Source organism: Grampus griseus (genome assembly GCF_964374135.1).
Source record: "Grampus griseus genome assembly, chromosome: 9".
Classification (NCBI taxonomy): Eukaryota; Metazoa; Chordata; class Mammalia; order Artiodactyla; family Delphinidae; genus Grampus; species Grampus griseus.
The window spans coordinates 28,058,511-28,079,481 of NC_139003.1; the positions used below are offsets into that span (position 1 = coordinate 28,058,511).

General features: G+C 37.1%; 1 protein-coding gene across 3 annotated transcripts in view; it reads left to right on the forward strand.

Moving 5' to 3' along the window:
• The window catches only part of CADPS2 (calcium dependent secretion activator 2), a gene marked incomplete at its 5' end in the record, with an annotated part of 490,811 nt that overhangs the window by 407,726 nt on the left and 62,114 nt on the right, over positions 1–20,971 (forward strand). Inside the window, 5 exons of one of the 3 annotated variants that reach the window (XM_082661437.1) lie at positions 12,313–12,454; positions 12,580–12,699; positions 17,303–17,458; positions 18,840–18,987; positions 19,714–19,728. In XM_082661437.1, coding sequence (XP_082517563.1) covers positions 12,313–12,454; positions 12,580–12,699; positions 17,303–17,458; positions 18,840–18,987; positions 19,714–19,728 — 581 coding nt within the window. The remainder of the gene's footprint in view (positions 1–12,312; positions 12,455–12,579; positions 12,700–17,302; positions 17,459–18,839; positions 18,988–19,713; positions 19,729–20,971) is intronic. The other 2 variants (XM_082661438.1, XM_082661439.1) reach the window with 2 other exon arrangements.

Here is a 20,971-nt window from a genome sequence, read left to right on the forward strand (position 1 = left end):
TCCACTGGCCTCTAAAATTGCTCTCATTCTACCCTCCTGCTTCATCAGGCACTGACAACATAGGTACCTTCTCAGTGTACCTGGGAATCAGAAAATCTTCAAAGGCTAACATTTCTAAAGTACCTGAGAATTTAAGATCTCTGAAAGACGCCTTAGAAACTTATTATTCTCGACATCATGCCATGTTAAGGCTTCTACTAACACACACTGTGCTAATACTGTTTGCCTGAAGAGATTCGGTTCTACAGATGATAGGAATATTGCCCTGCGGTATTGCTTGCTCTCTCAGTATTTAGAAATTGAAGAGAACGTAAAGGTTCTCTGTTGCGATATTTTTTTTTTTTTTTTTTTTTTTGCAGTACGCGGGCCTCTGTTGCGATATTTTTTTCCAATGCAGTAATAACTTTTATAATTATTCTGGTACATGGTCTTCTAGCAGCCAGTATAAACCTAGTTTTCAGTCAGGATTTTTGGAGGCATTTCTTAGCCTACAGATTCCTGTGGGCCTTTCCTCTGATGATTCTTTTTGAAGTTTCCCTTCAACTCAGGTTTGGTTTCTACTGACAGCCTTTTGCTTCAACACTTGCAGTGGTCTTGGGGTCACTAATTCCCTATTGTATCACACTACTCTCAGTATAAACCAGGTTGAACTCTGCCTCTTTCTAACCTCTGGTTCTGACTTGTTCTGCCGGATCCATGGAATGGCCTTCTTTTGTTTCATAAGTTCTTCTCCCAGCTATTATTCCCAGTTATTTAACTCTTTCTCATGTGATAGCGTTTTCATGCCCATCACCATTTTTATCACCTTCCTCTAAGAAGGTCTCACTCCGCTTTTCAATATTGCTCTGGAGTGTGATGCTAAGAAGTACACGGTGCCCACAACGTTACCTGGGTAACCCAGGCCCCAGGGAGAGCTGCCTGCCTTCTGCCCTGTCTTCCTGCAGCCCACGGCTGCCCTCTCTCCCAGGAGCTTAGTCACACTGGTGATACAGTTCACACTTGCTGTCTTTTAAAACTCCAGATCTCTTTGCTTCTCTCTTTCCAGGATATCACTACTCTGTATTTCCAGGTTTAAATTTAAATCTTTTTTTTTGACATTTATCTTTGTTTTTTTAAAAATGACTCTCTTGATTTTGTTCATCACCCTAGTCTATCATTTCTTACCTTCCTTTGGTTATTCATCCCTTTGAGTCTATGATAAAACTACAACTGTTTTACTGGAGAAAAACAGCTACATAGATAAGAAATTGTGTGTAATATTGGACTGCCCGTGGACATCTGGATTTGGGACACCAGGGTAAGAACCTTTGTTATACTAATTAATAACATGTTATACTAATTACATAAGAGAGAGAGGCATCATATTATGCTAATTAATAACATGGGCTTTGGTGCCAGACAGATTCACATCTGTCTCTGCTGCTCACTACTTGACCTTTGACGATAGCTTAACCTTGGTAAACTTTAGGTTCTTCATCTATAAAAGAAAGAAATAATAGTACCTACAGTGTCATTGGTGGTGAGGATTAAAGAAGGTAATAGCTCATGTATAATGAATGCTAAATAAATATTATAGATATTAATCAGTTACAATTTCAGTCTTGATTTATTTTAGCCATCTTATTCATTCTCTTATCCAATTTCATTTCCAAAAGGCCTTATTAAAAAGCCAAAGAACTAAGCTACAATTCCTAGTTCAGATTCAACAACAATGTCTTCTCTCAGGAGTTGCTATACCCACAGTTATCCGTCTGTGAATCGTTTATTCTGCAAATTGTCCTCAGACAACTTTTACATTCCAGTTTGGTTCCCTCCTGCCAGCTAGCAGACCTCAAATGACCTTCTTCTTTCCCAGTCTCTTATCATCATTTTATTTTCTGCTAAGAAATTACAAGCGAGGTTTAATATTTTCTTACAACAAATATATATCAATAAACTTGCTGCCAAAAATAAATACATGTACAGTATTATACATTTAGTCCCTAAATGAGAATAAATAAACATAGGATTATTTCTAACATTGCTCTTTTCCACTTGCATGAAAACTCAAGAATTGACCATATTTAGATTTATTGGGGGGTTTGTTCAAAGATGAAAGTATTTATTAATATTCTCAGTGAAGTAGTAAAGATGTTGAATCATTTAACTTATTCAATATATTAGAATTTATTTATAAGGAAAATAAATATGCTGTAGATTTCTTAGAAATTGGGGAACCTCTACTATAATGCCAATGAATTAACATCTTTTAAAATTTATTTTTAAGAAGAGCTCTTACATTCAAGTGTAATTTTATGAGTCATATCAAAAAGAACAGTAAAAAGAGTATAACAGAAATGTGATTTTTAGCCAAATATTTAATTCAAAAGAATATCACATTCCTCTCCTGTTTTAAACCATTTTTATAATATTGGCTACTACTAAATACATAAAGTATTGTGTTATGTCATTTTGGTATACATTACTCAATCACACAAAAGCATTGATTAATGATTTCTTTTGAATGTTATCAATTTGGGGGGGGAAGTCTAGATCTAGGCTTTGATTTTGCAGTGATTAACATATTTTAGAAAACATCAATTATTTCAGAGAAAAACAGCTCCTCTATGTAGTGAGGTAAATAGAAAAGTTCCCCAGTGCTGTAATTTCCTTTTGGTACTGGGAGAACAGTGTGGTCTGGGTAATTGAAATAGAATGCAGTAACTTTCAACTCAAACTCACAAGTTACCATCCAAAGCCAAGACCACTTAGTAATATCTCAGTAGTTGGTAAGACATATTTTTTTTTTTGCTATTAATATCACCCTTGATAATAATGAAGAATATTGTTAATAATTATGTTTGTTTCATTAAATTCCTGAAATATTCAGATGGTGATTTAGTGAATTCAATTCAAATGTTAAATGTCAACCTATAGCTGCCCCCAAATTGTCCTTTTGGAAAGCTTATAGGAAAACATAAAACTTCTGTCCTTTACCACCACCTCCCAAAGAAAGAAAGATTCTTACATCACTGGCCATGGCCTGACAGTTTTTACCATATTGACCCAACTAGAGGTATAGTCCAAATTCTAATTAATTTAAACCTCAACTAGCCAGGGGTAAAATAGGAACAGATTGCTCCAAAATGTCCAATCTTGTTAAGGGAGATAATTTGCTGGATAACAGTGCTTACTATTACCCCACACGTGGCATACCACTAATTATATAGAGATTTTAAGTGGTTGTGATTTATTACTAATAATGTCACATACTTATGTCTGCTTTTCCAAAATAAAAATTACTAACACGTCTCTAACAGAAATATTAGTTAGAATCTGTGCTTTATTTGTGCCTTGAAAGCTTTATAGCTGAGTTGTTTTGGGCTTTTTTTTTTAATGAATAATTTAGATGTTCCTGCTGGATGTTTACCATCTTTATTTTGTTAAAATATTTATGCTTTGATATTTAAAAATAAGTGTTTATCTTTAGGGGAGCGGAGAGGATCTTAGACAAACGTCTTCATTTTCCAGATGAACAAACTAAACCCCTAGGAGGCGAGGTGCCTGGGCTGGGGCTTGCGGGTAGGAAACCAAGGCAGCGGCAAGTTGCAGCCTGATCACTTAGTCTCCAGCCCACCTCAGTCTACAGGCGCAAATGCAGATTCTGGGGGCATTTATAAAATAAGATCATAGTTTTAAAGAAGATAGGAGATTCCTTGAACTTTTATTTTTACCTCATAAAATGTTTATAAGGGCCTTGAATTATGGGGGCAAAGGAAGCAGGTTGGTTAAAGGGTGCAGAAGGGACGAGATAAAGTATTGTCTTAGCATGTACCTTATAAAACATCCATGACGAGATTTCCAGGGACTGAACTAATTAGAGGAGGAAAGAGATTCAAGACAGTGAATTCGGTTGCTATTTTAAGGAGGGAAAAAAGAACTGTGTCTGGGGTAGGTGTGTTTCCTTACAGTTGGGCGTGATTAGGGAAAATCTTAGCCTCAAGGATCCTTGGAGATGAAATGTGGTTTTCCTCGAGGGAAGAGTACCAGCTGCACCACAATTGTAGCAACTGTCCCCAGTCTCCCGCCCCTCACAGGCTCACCCATTGACTCCCAGAGAAGGACTGATGAAGACAACAAACTCCGGCTCCCTCATTTCTGTCCAAAAAAGACTGAAGTCCTGCTTACCTCTCCATCCTTCCTCCATACATCCTGATCCACTCCCCACAACTCAAGTCTTAATTAGATGGGTAATCAATTTAAATGGTATCTCAGGAAACAGTTTTGAAAAACAGATGTATTAAAATTAGGGAAAATAAATGTTTTCATAATGAAGCAATTAGCATGATAGTTGAATGATCCTGAATGACTGTGAAGCTGGTACAAATAGATTCTACCCTTGCGTGCCGTTTTCCACAATTGTCCTGTCCTGTCGATAATCCGTATGGCAAGTGACTGCTTCTGACAAATGAAAGCCATCTGCAAATGGCACAAATCATCTCTTTCAGTACTACCGAAAGACAGACTCTTGGAGCTAGTCACCTTTTAATCTGTGGATATGCTAGCAAGTGGCAAATGACCATTCTGTTGGGAACTGATTCCCAGCTGAAAAATACCACGGTGCTTCTTCTTTAATTAACAGCCTTTTCACATTGCTAGCACATTAAAGCCATCCTTAAGAACACCCGTGCTTATATAATCAATGTCACAGCGTCTCTACCTAAACGAATAATAAATGTTCAGGCTCTACACTAAGTGAAAACCTATCCTCCAAGACTTTCACCTTCATAAAGATGGGCTCATAAAAATGGAAAAAAGAAAAATTGGAATGTGGTCTCATGAGGATAAAAAGGCTAGTGTTAATAATTAACAAGGAGAGTGAAGTGGAGTCAAATTAGCCATAATAGAGCCCAGAGTGACTGGCAAAGTCACCTCTCATTATCAAAAAACTCATTAAGAAATGAAGAGGTGGAAATCCTGGTGGTTATTCTCACACTTCAGCTGTATCAGAGATTATTTTTTAGATTTCTTTCAAATGAAGAACAGTTAGGTCACCATATTGCATATTAGGTTAATTTTCAGGCTTTGAAATATGGAGGGCTGGCACCTGCGTGTCATTCTACCTCAAGAGCTTAAATGAGCTGTACCTCTGAAATTCACAAATTGGTGTTTACAGTTATATCTGTATATACATCTACTAGGAATAATGCAGAAAGGATATGACTTCTAGATTATAGCAGAGCTGTGTGCCAGGTTAGTTTTATAGCTCTTTTACAAATGATGAAATGACCACTAAAACTCAAAAATGTATTTAACACCAATCCCAAGAGCTGATTGAATTCAAAATTGTGTGTCAGAACTTGTTTTACTGACTAATATAGTAAAAGAAATGAAAAAGCAAGGAGTCACTAGCTTTTTCTTAAATGGAATGCTGCAGTACTGCTCTAGTATCTTTTTACTACATGTAGACATTTTAAAATTTTAATCTGTATATTTTCTTAGAAATTAGTGCCTTAGAGAAAGTAACCTAAAATGCTCTAACAGTGTTCTTCACTATGGATTTGTAGAAACATCTTTAACTCTTGAAGGCCATGAACGTCAGGAACCCCACACTTGAGGGCTATTGATCATGTTACAGCCGTACTCAGTTGTTTCCATTACCGGGACGGTATTGTGGGACATAACCCCAAAGATCAGAAGGTTGTATGTAACTGGAGTAAAATTTCAGACATTTCCATTTGGCTTTAATACTAGTCTCATAAAATCCAGCATGAGAATTGCTAGACCACGAGACTTTGCTTATTTTTGCCCTAAGCCTTGCTTAATGTTTATATTGATTTTTTCCTGAATTAATTCTGCAAGAAACGGGGGCTGAATGCCTACAATTTACCAAATCCCAGTCACCTTACAGATACATGGGTAAAAAACAATTCCTGCCCTTGAAAAGCATATAAGCTAGTGGAGGATATGGGCATATATGCAGTACTAACTATAATGCAACAGATTGTAAAACTGTAATTCAATTATGTGTACTCTGTGCTATGACTTTTTTTTTTTTTTTTTCTTTGCGGTACGCGGGCCTCTCACCGTTGTGGCCTCTCCCGTTGCGGAGCACAGGCTCCGGACGCGCAGGCTCAGCGGCCATGGCTCACGGGCCCAGCCTCTCCGCGGCATGTGGGATCTTCCCGGACCGGGGCACGAACCCGCGTCCCCTGCATCGGCAGGCGGACTCTCAACCACTGCGCCATCAGGGAAGCCCTGACATTTTTAATTATAGTTTTAAACTTGGTTTTGTTTGATTTGGATTTGTTGCCCCCAAAATAATAAACATTATAACGTCAGTGCTCTCATTCCTTGTTACCTCCTATCTCTAGATAGATAGATAGATAGATAGATAGGTAGGTAGATAGATAGATAGATAGATAGATAGATAGATAGATAGATAGATAGATAGATAGGTATTTTTTAACAAGTGCCCTGAGAGGAAAGGAAGAGTTGGGTGTGGATTTAGGAGGTTATCATTCCAGTATAGTATACATTAAATATTACCAAACTATGTAAAATTGCTTATCAAATTTTTAGTTAAAAGGAGAATAAAAACTGAAGAGTTTTCTATTTTACTTAAACCTCAGCAGGATGCTCTCAGAGTTTCCTTTAGGGGGTGGATTATTCAATAAACAGATATTTATTGAGTGCCTGCTTAATGTGCCAGCTTCTTGGCTGGGCGCTATTCCTAGATCTGAGTGGGGAGGAAGTTTGGTTTGGTTTGTGTGTATGTGTTTTCTTTTTACATACTGCTGTTCTAGGCTGCAGTCCTCCGGGCTTTTCTCCTGAAGCCCATAGTCATATTTCCTGTGATGGGGATCCCATTATACGTATTTGTCAACATAGAGAGTGATCTATTAATTTTATATCTTAGTCCATGGTGCTTGCATTGTTAAGGATTGGTACAGTTTGTAGTCCCTTGAATAATTGTTGTTTTCTGGCAAAATCTATTGTTTTTATTGTGGTTCGCGTGGTTGGGTATTTTTTGTGGTTTTTTGCTGGTCATAAATTACTCATTCCCTTCTGAAATGCCTAATTAGAATTAGAATTTTAGGGGGGAGTTTCATTCTTCCTAGTAATCCACTAATGCTGACTAATTAGAAGGAGGAATGCAGATATAAAATTGGATTATATGGTCTCAGGAGTCAACAGCGCATTTTTACCCTAAACACAGTATGTGAACTCTTTTATCTGCTTATCCTTAATTTATCCAGTGGTTATTGTCTCAGTAATCGTTATTAATTGGATTGTAGTTTAAATTCTGTGTTGAAATCTTACTATTAAAAGCCTATGACAAGTACTTTTGTAAATGTAAGACTCTTTTGGGTCTGTAAAGAATCAACACTAATTTATTAATTATTGGGATGCTCAAAATAACTGGGCACATCTGCCCCCCTAGTTTACCTTTTATTTAAGCCTTTTGCTTTCTCTTTGCCATTTCTGATTGTACTGTTGGGCTTGATGTCATTGATGCTTCCCTATTTTCTGACAAGGTGATATTTGGGGATATAGAATAGAATCTTTTGGAAAAAAATATTTTTATCAACCAACTAGATGCTAATCCTCCACTTATGTTCTCGTGACCACTATTTGAGACTCCTTCTGAGCAGTTCTTTCTACTTCCACACCTCTGGTATAATGTCAGAAGCGTTCTTGGATGAGGCCACATTGAGAACTGGCCTCTTCCAATGAGCTTTTGCAATGGGAGCCTTGAAAAGGCTTGATTTGGACAGGTGGCAGCCCCAAATCCTAATCTATCCTTATTAAACCATATGCAGAAGATAGAAACACTCATTCTGATGCCTGGGGTTACATATTACGAAGGCTTTTGACAGTGTCTGATAGGAATGGGATGCAAACTGGCATATGGACAACTGAGAAAAGGAGCATGCCTTTACATACACAAGTATAGTGTCATCTGTATTCCAGGAGTCTTGCCTTTTGAAACCGGATTCTCCCTTTTCTTTCTTTCCCTTTCTATGTGTATTTTCTCTTCATTTCTTCTCATTTTTCCTCTTCCTCTTTCTCCCCTCCATCCCATCTCTCCCTCCATTCTTCCTCGCCTTTCCTGAACCTGATTACCAAAGAAATACTACCAATTGCCAATTTTCTAAAACTTTTGAACATGGGTTTATAATTGGATTTACTTTAATGAAAAGGAAAACTCTGCTGAAACGTAAGCAAACTTTTGGCCAGAATTCAATATTTGTGACCATTCTTAGGAAATACAGGAACTCTCCATTTTCTCCTCATTCTGCAGGATGCAGTAGTTTGCTATCAAGTCATGACTGAACAGAGAAAATCCTCCCTTTGGTACATTCATTAAAATAAGAGACATAGAATTCCCTGGTGTTCCAGTGGTTAGGATTCCGGGCTTTCACTGACGGGACCCTGGTTTGATCCCTGGTCAGGGAACTAAGATCCCACGAGCCACGAAACCCGGCATGGCCGAAAGAATAATAATAGTAATAAAATAAGAGACATAAAATAGACAACATTCATATCCAGTAGAACTTTTAGCAGCATGATCTTGGACGTATGGGTCTAAAAATAGGATTTCTCATAAAAATATTTAGTACTATATATTTTATAGAAAATATGAAGAGCTACACAGGCCTCAGACGTTCTTATACAGAATAATAATGTAGTAACTATGTAGTAATCTTAATAGTGTATACAGGTAGTCATTCATTCAACAAACGTTTGAACACTTGCTCTTAGCCAGGGACTTTGTTGGATACTAAGAATACAGACATGGTCCCTTCTCCAAGGACCTTGCACACTCATAGGAAGAAAGAGATATGTCAATGAGTACAGAAGTATAACATGGACTACAGTAGAAACCTGTGCAGGGTGGAGAATAAACATGGGAAACCAGTAATCAGGGAAAGGGACAGCAGAATGAAGCATTTCAAGGAAGACTTGGAGGGGAAAGTGTATACTCGAACTGAAACATGAAAATCATTATGTCTGGACCACAGGAAGTAGGGGGGTCAGGCAAACGAAAAGAGCCAGAGAGGTCATATTAAGACACCTCATAGGGACTTCCCTGGTGGTCCAGTGGTAAAGAATCCACCTTACAATTCAGGGGACGTGGGTTTGATCCCTGGTCAGGGAACTAAGATCCCACATGCTACGGGGCAACTAAGCCCGCGCGCCACAACTACTGAGCTCGCGCGCCTCAGCTAGAGCCTGCGTGCTGCAAACTACGGAGCCCACACGCTCTGGAACCCACACGCCACAACTACAGAGCCCACGCGCCCTGGAGCCTGTGTGCCACAACTAGAGAAGAGAAAACCCGCATGCCGCAACGAAAGATCCTGCATGCCTCAATGAAGATCCCGCATGCCGCAACTGACCCGATGCAGCCAAAAATAAATAAATAAATAATAAATAAATCTTTAAAAAAAAAAAAAAGACATCTCATAGATGGCTTTCATTCCATGCTAAGGCTTTTGAAGTTTTTCTTGAGGATCCATTAAAGGATTATAATCTTTGGGAGGTACATTATTTGTTTTACATTTTAGCAAGCCCCTCTGCTTGAGATTTTAAGAAGATGAATGGGCAGAAGGAAAATTAGGAGCCTAAGACCAGTTAGGAGATTATTGCATTAGCCAAAGCAGGAGATGAGAAGGCTGGAACTAGGACAACAGCAGTGGTGATGAAGAGAGGGATGAGAAGTGTTAGAAAGATAATAAGGATATAAAATATGCAGGTTTTGACTACTGATTGGAGGTAGGAAGTGAAGGAGAGACCTCTGGTACAACTTCCAGGTTGCTGGTATAATGATCAGGTGGACAATCCCTATTTTCACTCCTAGGGTGAGAATAAGAGAAGAGAAGTAGGCTTATTTAACAAGATAATGAATTCGGTGCTTATCAAGGCTATCAAAAAAGAGAGCTCTTGCTAGAAATACATCCCAGTCAACTGCTACTTAATCTTAGAATCATTATAACATTTAATAATAACTGAGTGTGATTCTCCTTATGTGCTTCATTTTAACAAACTAAGTATGATTTCATAGCCAACATAACTAATCTCTAAATGTACAGTAAAGTAGCATTTGAATGGATGAGGCAGAGTGCTCATTTGTAGATATAATTTGTTACATAAGAGAGCTCTTGCTAGAAACACATTTGAGTCAACTGCTACTTAGTCTTAGAATCATTATAACATTTAATAATAACTGAGAGTGATTCTCCTTATGTGCTTCTTCATCTTAAGAAAGTAAGTACGGCTTAATAGCCAACATACCTAATCTCTAAATGTATAATAAAGTAGCATCTGAACTGATCAGGTAGAAAGCTTATTTTCAGAGGTAATGATTTGTTAACACTAGCATATGTTTTGGCTTTGGTGTACTTAAAAATAATGACAGTATTTAACAGTACCTATCAAGGTGCAGAGCCTAAGGTTCTTTATACTTTTTATTAGTAAGCCATATAAATGAAGGCTTAGGCACACAGTCTAGCTGTATAGCAATGTAAAATTATCCAGCTTTCAATGCGTATTATAAGCGCATTGAATATTTTCACAGTGTTCACTTTTTTATTGAAATATAGTTGATGTATAATATATAAGTTACAGGTGTACAATATAGTGATTCACAATTTGTGAAAGGTTATACTCCATTTATAGTTATTGTAAAATATTGGCTATATTCCCTGTGTTGTACAGTATATCCTTGGAGCTTACTTTATACCTAATAGTTTATACCCCTTAGTCCCCTTCCCCCTTCCCACTGGCTCTTTTTTGTTTTATTCACTGGTTTATTATATTTTTTATATTCCACATATAAGTGATATTATACAGTATTTGTCTTTCTCTGTCTGACTTATCTCACTTAGCATAATGCCTTCCAAGTCCATCCATGTTACTGCAGATGGTAAAATTTCTTTTCTTTCTTTTTTTAATGGCTGAGTAGTATTCCATTGTATACGTATACCACATCTTCTTTCTCCATTCATCTGTTGATGGACACTTAGGTTGCTTCCTATCTTGGCAATTGTAAATAATGCTGCTATGAACATTGGGGTGGATGTATCTTTTTGAATTAGTGTTCTTGTTTTTTTGGATATATACACAGGAGTGAAATTGCAGAAAGACCCCAAATATTCAAAATAATCTTGAGAAAGAGCAGAGCTGCAGGAATCATGTTCTCTGAGTTAAGTTTACTTTTCAGTTCATTGAATATAATCGTTTTGGTAACCTTTTCACTTTTTCATGTTGTAACTGAGTTGTTTTTTTTTTTTTTTTTGCGGTACGCAAAGCACTAGCAGATTCAGTGTCTGGGGAGAGCTAGATTTCCTGGTTCCCAGACAGCTGTCTTCTCACTGTATCTTCAAGGGTGAAGGGGTCAAGGGAATGTTTCTGGGGTCTCTTTGATAAGGATCCTAATCCTGTTCTTGAGGGCTCTGCCCTAGACCTGATCATCTCCCAAAGATCCCATCTCCTAATACCATCATACTGGGAGTTAGGATTTCAACATATGAATTTGGGAGAGACACATTCAGTCTACAGCACTGACCTGTGTTCTAATAAAACTATGACCTGTGCATAGAAAGCAGCCATCTTTTAGTGGAGGTAAGTGCATGTTGTCCAGCAGTCCTGTCCCAGTAGTGCAAATTCTTAGACGTCTGCAACGGCTTCAGGTTGGATGTCCTATATCATAATTCAGTGAAGACTAACGGACAACTAAAAAATGCATGTGATATGCTGACTTTTTTAATACCCATGTGAAAAAGTAAATGCCTAAGAAGAAAATCCACAAATAACTAAAAAGTGCATGAAGCAGAATAGACATTCGCAAGGCCACAGTCACCCTCCTGCTGAATTAAACTAGTGTATCTCTTAGAAGCAATCAAACTTATCTCTTAGAATTGAACAGGTTTAGCTCTTCTGTGATACACAGCATACCACAGGTATTCTAACTCTGTTTAATTGCTGTATTTACACGTGTCAAGACCTTCAGGGAATTCGGCAGCTCCCTTGAATCTCCAGCAAGTGGTCAGATGCCTTGTGTGCTAAACCTCTTAGAAAATAAAACCATACCACCTGGCAGGAACATTTTATAGAGATATAATCTATCTGTGGTTTTGACAGCCATATATAGGAGGTCAATTGTACTTCTTGATCAATTTTCATGACACGATATCCAATGTGAGGGGCCAGACCTCTGTATTTTATTGGTTCTGTGTCAGACTCTTTCCAGAAAAGTTTTTCGTCTATATTTTCCAAATGCCTGATATTATCCCTCTGACAAACACTGTTTCTGCTTGACTATTTCAGCACTTCTATGTAATGGAAAATTTCATAAACACTTGCAAGAAATCTTTGTGCCCTTGGTTGTCCGCTACGTGGATCTCATGGAGTCCTCCATCGCCCAGTCAATTCACAGAGGTTTTGAGCAAGAGACATGGCAGCCTGTCAAGTAGGTATCTTGCCTAGTGTCCACAGAGCCCCTGTCTCTTCTATGCTGACCTTATGACTTTACACGTGGCCATCTGTAGTTATTGCTTATGGTGGTCCCTTCCCACGTTGTTTGTTTCTTTACAGGAATATCGCCAACAGTCTTCCCAATGTAGCTCTTCCAAAAGTTCCAAGTCTGCCTCTTAATCTTCCACAGATTCCTAGCTTTTCTACTCCTTCGTGGATGGCTTCTTTATATGAGTCCACGTGTGTATCCCTCACTTATTTCCTGGTGCTGTGTTAGCTGGTGCATGGCCTGGGCTGTATTCTGTGCAGATGTGTTTAGATTGCATGGCATTTATCATTGGTTGAGGAATACTATGTTTGATTTTATTTGTTTTGAGTTTTTGAAGCTATTAAGCTAAGCTTAGCATATCAATGATAAATAATATAGATTTTTAAAAAAAAATACTCACTGGTTTGATGTCATTCATATGTAATCTGTGGGGCAAGGGTCATTTTGTGACCCAGGTTGTAGACTCTAGTCTAAGTGGTATAACCAGAGTTCTCCATATTCAGACAAGCAGTGTGGTTAACGGTTGGTATGTATCTCCAGGATCCTTAGTTGGCTCCAGCTTTGTTACTGCCACTTGATTTCTCTTGTATATGTAGAAAAACCCTTGTAAGAACAGTTTCAAGAACATAATCTTTTTCTGCTTTAATCTTAGTCTCACCTTTAAAGAAATAATAATGCAGGCTCCAGAGAATGGGTTGTCCTTTGTTTCTCAGTACCAACAAGTTCTTCTTTTGTCCTTTCATATATCATTTGACGCACCTTGTTATTTTTAAGTAATCTTTTTTTTTTTTTTTTTTTTTTTTGCGGTACGTGGGCCTCTCACTGTTGTGGCCTCTCCCGTTGCGGAGCACAGGCTCCGGACGCGCAGGCTCAGCAGCCATGGCTCACGGGCCCAGCCGCTCCGCAGCATGTGGGATCTTCCCGGACCGGGGCACGAACCCCTGTCCCCTGCATCAGCAGGCGGACTCTCAACCACTGCGCCACCAGGGGAGCCCTAAGTAATCTTTATATCATTACAAACCATATTTATTAACTCCACATTTTGCTGAGCCTACCTATTGCAGATTCAGTAACCAAGAGTCATTAAAGTGAAAAGGACATGGGCTTTGAAATCGATCAGCCCCACATTTAGATCCCAGCTTATTCATTGTTAAGTCTTCCTTTGCCTCAGTTTCCTCAACTCTGAAATGGTTATGGCACCTAACTTAAAGACGTTTTTTGTGAGAATTTTTTAAAAAACTGAAAAGTGCCTGGCACAGCATAGGGCCTCGATAGATGATAACCACTCCTATTCTACATTATGATTGTTATTACTATAATTATTATTACAGTATCGTCAATCATCATTATTACTCATAACTGTATGGTTGTCAAAAGTATGAGCCTCACAGCAAATGAACTCAATAACAGCCCATGCTTTGCACAAGGTCTCTCATGAAGTCAGCTAGAAAGAATAATAATTATAAGAAGAAAATCAGCTACCATTTATAGAGAATTTGTTATATAAAGTGCCAAATTCTTTATCTCGGTTAAGCTTTGTAACAACCCTGTGAGGTAAATGTCACTTTCCCTATTTTACAGTTAAGGAAACTAAGTCACAAAGAAGTCAAAAGGCAAAACTTACGAGTGTCTCACAGTAAGCAAATGACAAAGACAAGATTTGGACCCAGGTTTGCTTGACTCCAAAGCTCTCACTCCGATTATTAATATATTTTGCTTCCAGAGAATATACTGATTAAAAAGTTGTCCGACATCCAAAACCTATCCCATCACCACATGTCAAATCTATTCCCAGTCTAATCTGCATATAATCAAAAAAAAGAGAGAGAAACAAAGACCAAGGAAGAGAATGATAACTTGCAAAATAGTTTGGCAGTTTTTCTCCAAATTAAACATCAACACTATACTCATAATAATTATTAAGATATTAGGTTACATGTGAATCTTTTTCTTACAAGCAAATGCTTTGGGCTTTACAAGTGGTGTCTGTGTGTCCTCAGTTATCTAGGAAGTGTAGTGAACCTTTCTAAGTTTATGATTTTTTTTGTACTTCTTTACATGGTTTTCTAATTTAACTCTTCTTCCTCATTTCCCATCTGTTTAACATCCTTGATTTTAATGAAGAACACTATTTTGGGCACTGCCTTGTGAAATTTAGTGGGGGTTTTTTGTAATTACTCTATTAGCTTTGAGATATATGTGAGCCCTAAATCTCATTATTAGGAGCCCCTTTTTAAAAATAACCTGTCTCAGGACAGGAATGTCCTGTCTTTATAACAAATTGTGACTTTGTAAATAAAGTGCTTCTACTTTCATCATTCTGGGCAAATAAAAAATTATGTTTTACAAGTTAGTTACCATTATCTTTACCTGCCAAGGTTTTCAACACTAGGCTTTGTGTCAAGGTGGCCAGAATTACTGATCATGTTCTGATGTCATTGCAAAGTTTTTTTTAACTTTTCTTATAAAGCATTAAATAACAAGAAAAAAAATCCCATTTCACATATATAAGGAGTTAAAAATACAACTACTGATAAAGTAAAGAGAAATAATACCAAACTAGCCATGAGTCTGAAGATGCATCTCTACATACTCATGTATAAACCACCTTAAGAGGTGCTCCTCCAAATCTCTCGCTGTATGTAAAATCTTCATTCTGGGTTTTTTTGCTCTAGAAGTGAATGCCAGTCAGGTAAGTTTACTGCTGGCGTTTTGAGAAAATTATCTCAGACTCCATTTTTCACGTTTGAATTCTTTAATCTGTTACTAATACTTTTAGGGATAGGTCACTGATTAGAAATAATTTTAAAATGAAAAAGCTCTGAATAAATTGTGGGTTATACATGCCAGCTTGAGAGAAAACCTATTTACATTTTTTCATCTATTTGATTATAACAAACTCTTGTTATCTTACTTACATTCCCAATTAAGCACATGTATCATTCAGAATCTCACCATAACATCAAAGAACAGAAAAAACATATATCCATCTTCTCTATAAAGATTTAATTGTCACATACGATGAGAAAGTCCATTTTTAATAGAATTCTACCTTTACTATTTGGGGGTTTGTTTTGATGGTGGCTTTTGTTGCTGTTGTTTTGTTGTGCTGTTACTTATATTTCTCCAAATTAGAATATTATAAGAAGTAGATTTGCTTCTTTGACAATTATATTCAATAGCTCTTAAAACATAGTTCCTCTATCTACTAAATTGTACACTACAGATGTACAGGAGGATTTTGCTTCAGGACTTTTTTCTCTTATTTTTTATTATATAAATGGCAAAATGGAAAATTGACTATAGTGTTTTCTCAAACATTTTTTGCAGCAATGTCAGCATGGTTGTCTGGTTCTTTTGTTCAATGATACATTTGGGGCACTGAATATTAAGGTTTGGAGATATTGAGTGAGGGAAGTGCTATGGGTAGTGTTCACTGCTTTGCTGTGATCATTCCCTTGAGAATTTAACTCGGAGGACATCTTGGCTAGACGAGGAGATCATGAGGAATTACTGGCAAAATGGGAGGAGGAAAGCACAGTAGATTGGTGATGGAGCGAAGATGCTGGGCGCTGCAGGGCAGAAATAAGCTTTTAATTAGCCAGAGCAGGAGGTGATTGTTTTTACGCTTGGCTAATTAAGATATATTTAGCTAAACAATGTGGTTATTTAAAAGACTTTTTTATAAAATTTTTCTACCATGCCCTTGTGATAAGTTAGTTTATTTTATTTTAATATTTTTCTTTTACAAACCTAAAATATAAATTTTAGGTTAGTGTATGTTAAAATTTTGGAAAGCTAAGCAGAAATGAATCATACAGCAGTTTTTGTTTTTTTCTTTTTCTTTTGTTCTCTTTTACAATTAAGTTTCAGTATACATAGGAATATTTTATTTTCAAATCATCTATTTTCCTATTAGGCTGTATACTTGCTTAATGAAAAGTAATAATATTATCCTTTACTCAAATATGGTATACTCTGACACAAATTACCTTCTCACATGGTGTGAAAATATGGTCCCTAGAGTAACTTTACCATAGTAGTGAATGCATAGCAGACCTTGGCTCCATGGTTAGATAGATGGAAGGACCTGAAATATATGATGGTGCTCCAACTTGAGAGCACCTTGAATATCTTTTCTCTGTTAGACCATACCTGGTACTAAGTTAGGTTTGATTATGAACGAGAAAAGGCACAAAGCATTTCAAAGTAAAAGTAAGATTTGCTTCCCTACCCAGCCTGTTACTTCATTCCCAGTACCTGTTTCACCTTTACCTGTAACTGAGAATTTTAAGGCCCTGAAGGCTACATACCTACAGATAAACAGAAGCCATCATCATGGCTGTCATCATGATGACAGAGGCACATATGCATGAGTTAACTAAAGCTGCTAGTTGCTGTTATATGAATTTTCTGGCATAAAACATACTTTTCTGAATATCTAGGAGGAAATGTGTATTTTATCTTTATCCTAGAGATTGGTAAAGAACGATTTAAGATATTTGTTCCTATGTATATAATTTGATTTCCTTAGTAAAGAGTCATTATTCATTTTACCCCTTTTTAATGAAACCCTACTACTATATTTCCATTTTGTTCTCCTTGCCTTATTCATTAAGAAGAAGTGAAAGGGGAAAATTAGAAGGTTGAACAAAGAAAAGTATTGATCACTAGGGGGTTTACGGAGTATTTTTTCACTGATGGCAAGTGATACAGAAAAGAAGAAACAATGTATTGGTGACGCAGCTAACAGTGGAAGTTCACGATGTTCTTCATTTTTCCCTGTTCTTCTAGCAATGGCTCAGCAACATCAGAAGACCTTTTTTGGAAACTTGATGCACTGCAAATGTTTATATTTGATCTTCACTGGCCAGAACAAGAATTTGCCCATCACTTAGAGCAAAGACTTAAACTAATGGCCAGTGATATGATAGAGGCCTGTGTCAAAAGGTAGACATGTATTTTCAAGTTGCTGCTTACTCTGCCAACCCCCAAAATACCACTTTTCACCAAGTCTCTTCTATATAATTGTCACAAGGAAGGTTTCAACATGTACCACTTTTCCGAAATTTCAAGGACATGAGGTCCTTTGACCTGAATTCTGGGGACCCGTGTAATTGATAAAATTGGCCTGCTACTTTTTCTCGGGTCTCCTAACCATTAGCCTCATCAATAGCACCCGTACCGTATTAATCCTTTCTGTTGTGCTTATTATCCTCTGGGAATACTGTGCTTTAAATTCCCAAAGCAATACTTCCTGAGACATATGGAGGAGATCTGTTAAGTACTTTATGCATTACTTACTGTGTCTGTGTGCTGTGAAATGACATGGCAAACCCCATGGGTGATCATTGCCATCAATTGTTCTGTTTTTCTGGCATTCTCTATCCACATCGGATGAATTCCGAGTATCTATTTACATTCTTTCAGAACTTAACCAGAAATAAGTTATGAGGCTTTGGATTCTTCCACATGTGCTTTCCTTTTCTTTAATACTTTTTACAAAATCAGTATTGCATCCTAATTAGCATTGTTTTCCCCATCGCCCTTGTTCACAATATGTGCAAGAACAATGAGGGCAGCATACGGGAATAACAGATTCTGGTTGGAGCAATTAATAATCCTGAATTCTTTAAAGCAAGAAAAATCCTGTCTTTCGAATAATGTTTAATGGCTTTGTAAAGCAAGGCCATGAATTAGATTATTTAATGTTTAAAAAAATTCATGTTCGTCATCTGTGATTCTGATGTATCAAATCTATGGATATTCTTTGGATACTTTGGCAAAACCATTTCCAAACTACCTGTTATGCAGTTTCTTTAAAAAACCTAAATGCAACTTCAGGTATTTGAAAGAGAAACCTAAATGACATAAAAGAATTACACATTCTCCATTGCACACTGATTATGGTGTTTTAGTGTTTTCTAGACTTGTCCTTTTTTTGATGTGGTGAACACACACACAGAGGATTTGTTCTGCTTTAACATAGAGAAGCAGGTGATTTTTCTACTTGGATATTCATTCAGACAGTTAAGCGCAACTATGAAGTTTTTCCATGAAAAGTACACACTAGATGTAACAAATAGCTTCATTTGGGTAGAAATATTGTCTGAGCAACTGCAAAAGCTATGTTTAATATAAAATACCACAGTCTGATCTTTCATACGAGACACCTGAAAAGAAGAGCATCCTACCTCCTCGCTCCCAGGCAATGCCACACCCCATATTTGCATGTTTTAAATTAGCATCTTGTAGTTTTGATTTCACTTTTACAAAACAGGTGGGACATATGTCAGAAGTTCTTACTCTGAATTCATGTTTTAATGAATAGAACAAGAACTGCATTCGAACTCAAGCTGCAAAAGGCAAGCAAAACAACTGACTTGCGCATCCCAGCCTCTGTGTGTACAATGTTTAATGTATTAGTTGATGCCAAAAAGCAAAGCACCAAACTCTGTGCCCTGGATGGAGGACAGGAGGTAAGTGGAGACTGAATGTCCCATGTGGAAATGCACCACTGGGTGCCCTGGTGGAGGAGGATGCTGTTTCTAGAAGTCTCTCACTTGACTAGATTAAAAAGACCACGTTCCCCCATACAAGTGTTTGATCTTTACTATAATAATGGAATGCCCCTTTATCCTTTGCTCTTGTCAATTTCTTCTTTTTAATATAAAGACAGCCCAAAATTTTACAAGTGGCCATTGAATTTCAGATATACCTTTTAACGGCTTAGGTGTTGTGTATTTACATAAACCTTGCTTTTCACAAGCAAATGAGAAAGCTAGAAAGCTACTTACTTTGTTTATACAAATATAGAGTATCCAGAGTTTGCATACAAAAAACAGGCCACAGAAAATAGCGCATGAAATATTTTATTTACACAAAAGTTTCCATTTCTTTTAAAGATCAAGTAGAAATGTACTTAAAGATCGGGCTTTGCTTTTCTTCAATAAATACCCCGTTGTTTCAATTTGATTTCTATTTTCTTTGATTCTATACTCAGAAATACAGTTTATTTTACCCCATGATTTATTTTTGTTGAGAGTGGTGATTGGGTGAAATGGATCTCTTTTTCTTAGATTATTTGTTTAAGTTGATGTTTTATTGCATCTTTTCCCATGGTAATTACCTTTTCATCATTTCTTTATTTTTCCCTTATGTTCTCCTTCATCATCTTTTCATTTCCCCCCCATGGCATGATCCAGTTTGGTAGTCAGTGGGTAAGTTTCTTTTTTTAAAAAAACAGCACATTTTCATTTGAATTATTATTTTCGTATGTGTACATTTTTTATTTTCGTCTTTTCAAATTAAAATAATATAATTAATTCCATTTTCAGGTTTTTGGTTTCTGCATATAACACTACATAGCAATACCCAATGACTCATTAAAACACGTGTCGATATTTATACCTTAAATAGTGTCAAGGGGAATGTTTCTTCCCTGTTAAGCTGCAGAATCAGCAAACTACTTTAAAATTTTTAAAGATAAGATTATTTAAAACCAAATGAATTCACCCTCCTTTAAATTCTAAATAAATTCAGAAGCAGAGTGATTGTTAACATTTTCAAGATGCATATACCTGTATTATGTACTTTCATTAATACTAGAAGAATTTAGAGTTTGGGGCTTTGGATGACATATAGCATATATGAGGGTGACCTCTAAATTTGAAGACCAGGAGGCAACTCTTAAGGTCACTTCATACAGAAGAACCCAGATGTGGATTTCAGTGAGGGACATGCCCACCATGATAACAGCCTTTCCTCCCACTCATGGTGTGGGATGTAACCATCATCAGAGGCAGGGAAGAGGCAGGCCTGTGTCAGGAGCCTTCTTCCTCCCTGACACAAGGTTTTCCTGAGGTACTACCCAGAACCTCAGGAGGAACACAGTTTGAAAACCTTTTAGAAATAAACAAATGAGACCTAATGAAACTTAAAAGCTTTTGCACAGCAAAGGAAACCATAAACACGATGAAAAGACAACCCTCAGGATGGGAGAAAATATTTGCAAATGAAGCAACTGACAAAGGATTACTCTCCAAAATATACAAGCAGCTCATGCAGCTCAATATCAAAAAAACAAACAACCCAATCAAAATATGGGTAGAAGACCTAAATAGACATTTCTCCAAAGAAGACATACAGATGGAGAAGAAGCACATGAAAGGATGCTCAACATCACTAATCATTAGAAAAATGCAAATCAAAACCACAATGAGGTATCACCTCACACCAGTCAGAATGGCCATCATCAAAAAATCTAGAAACAATAAATCCTGGAGAGGGTGTGGAGAAAAGGGAACCCTCTTGCACTGTTGGTGGGAATGTAAATTGATACAACCACTATGGAGAACAGTAGGGAGGTTCCTTAAAAAAACTAAAAATAGAACTACCATATGACCCAGCAATCCCACTACTGGGCATATACCCAGGGAAAACCATAATCCAAAAAGAGTCATG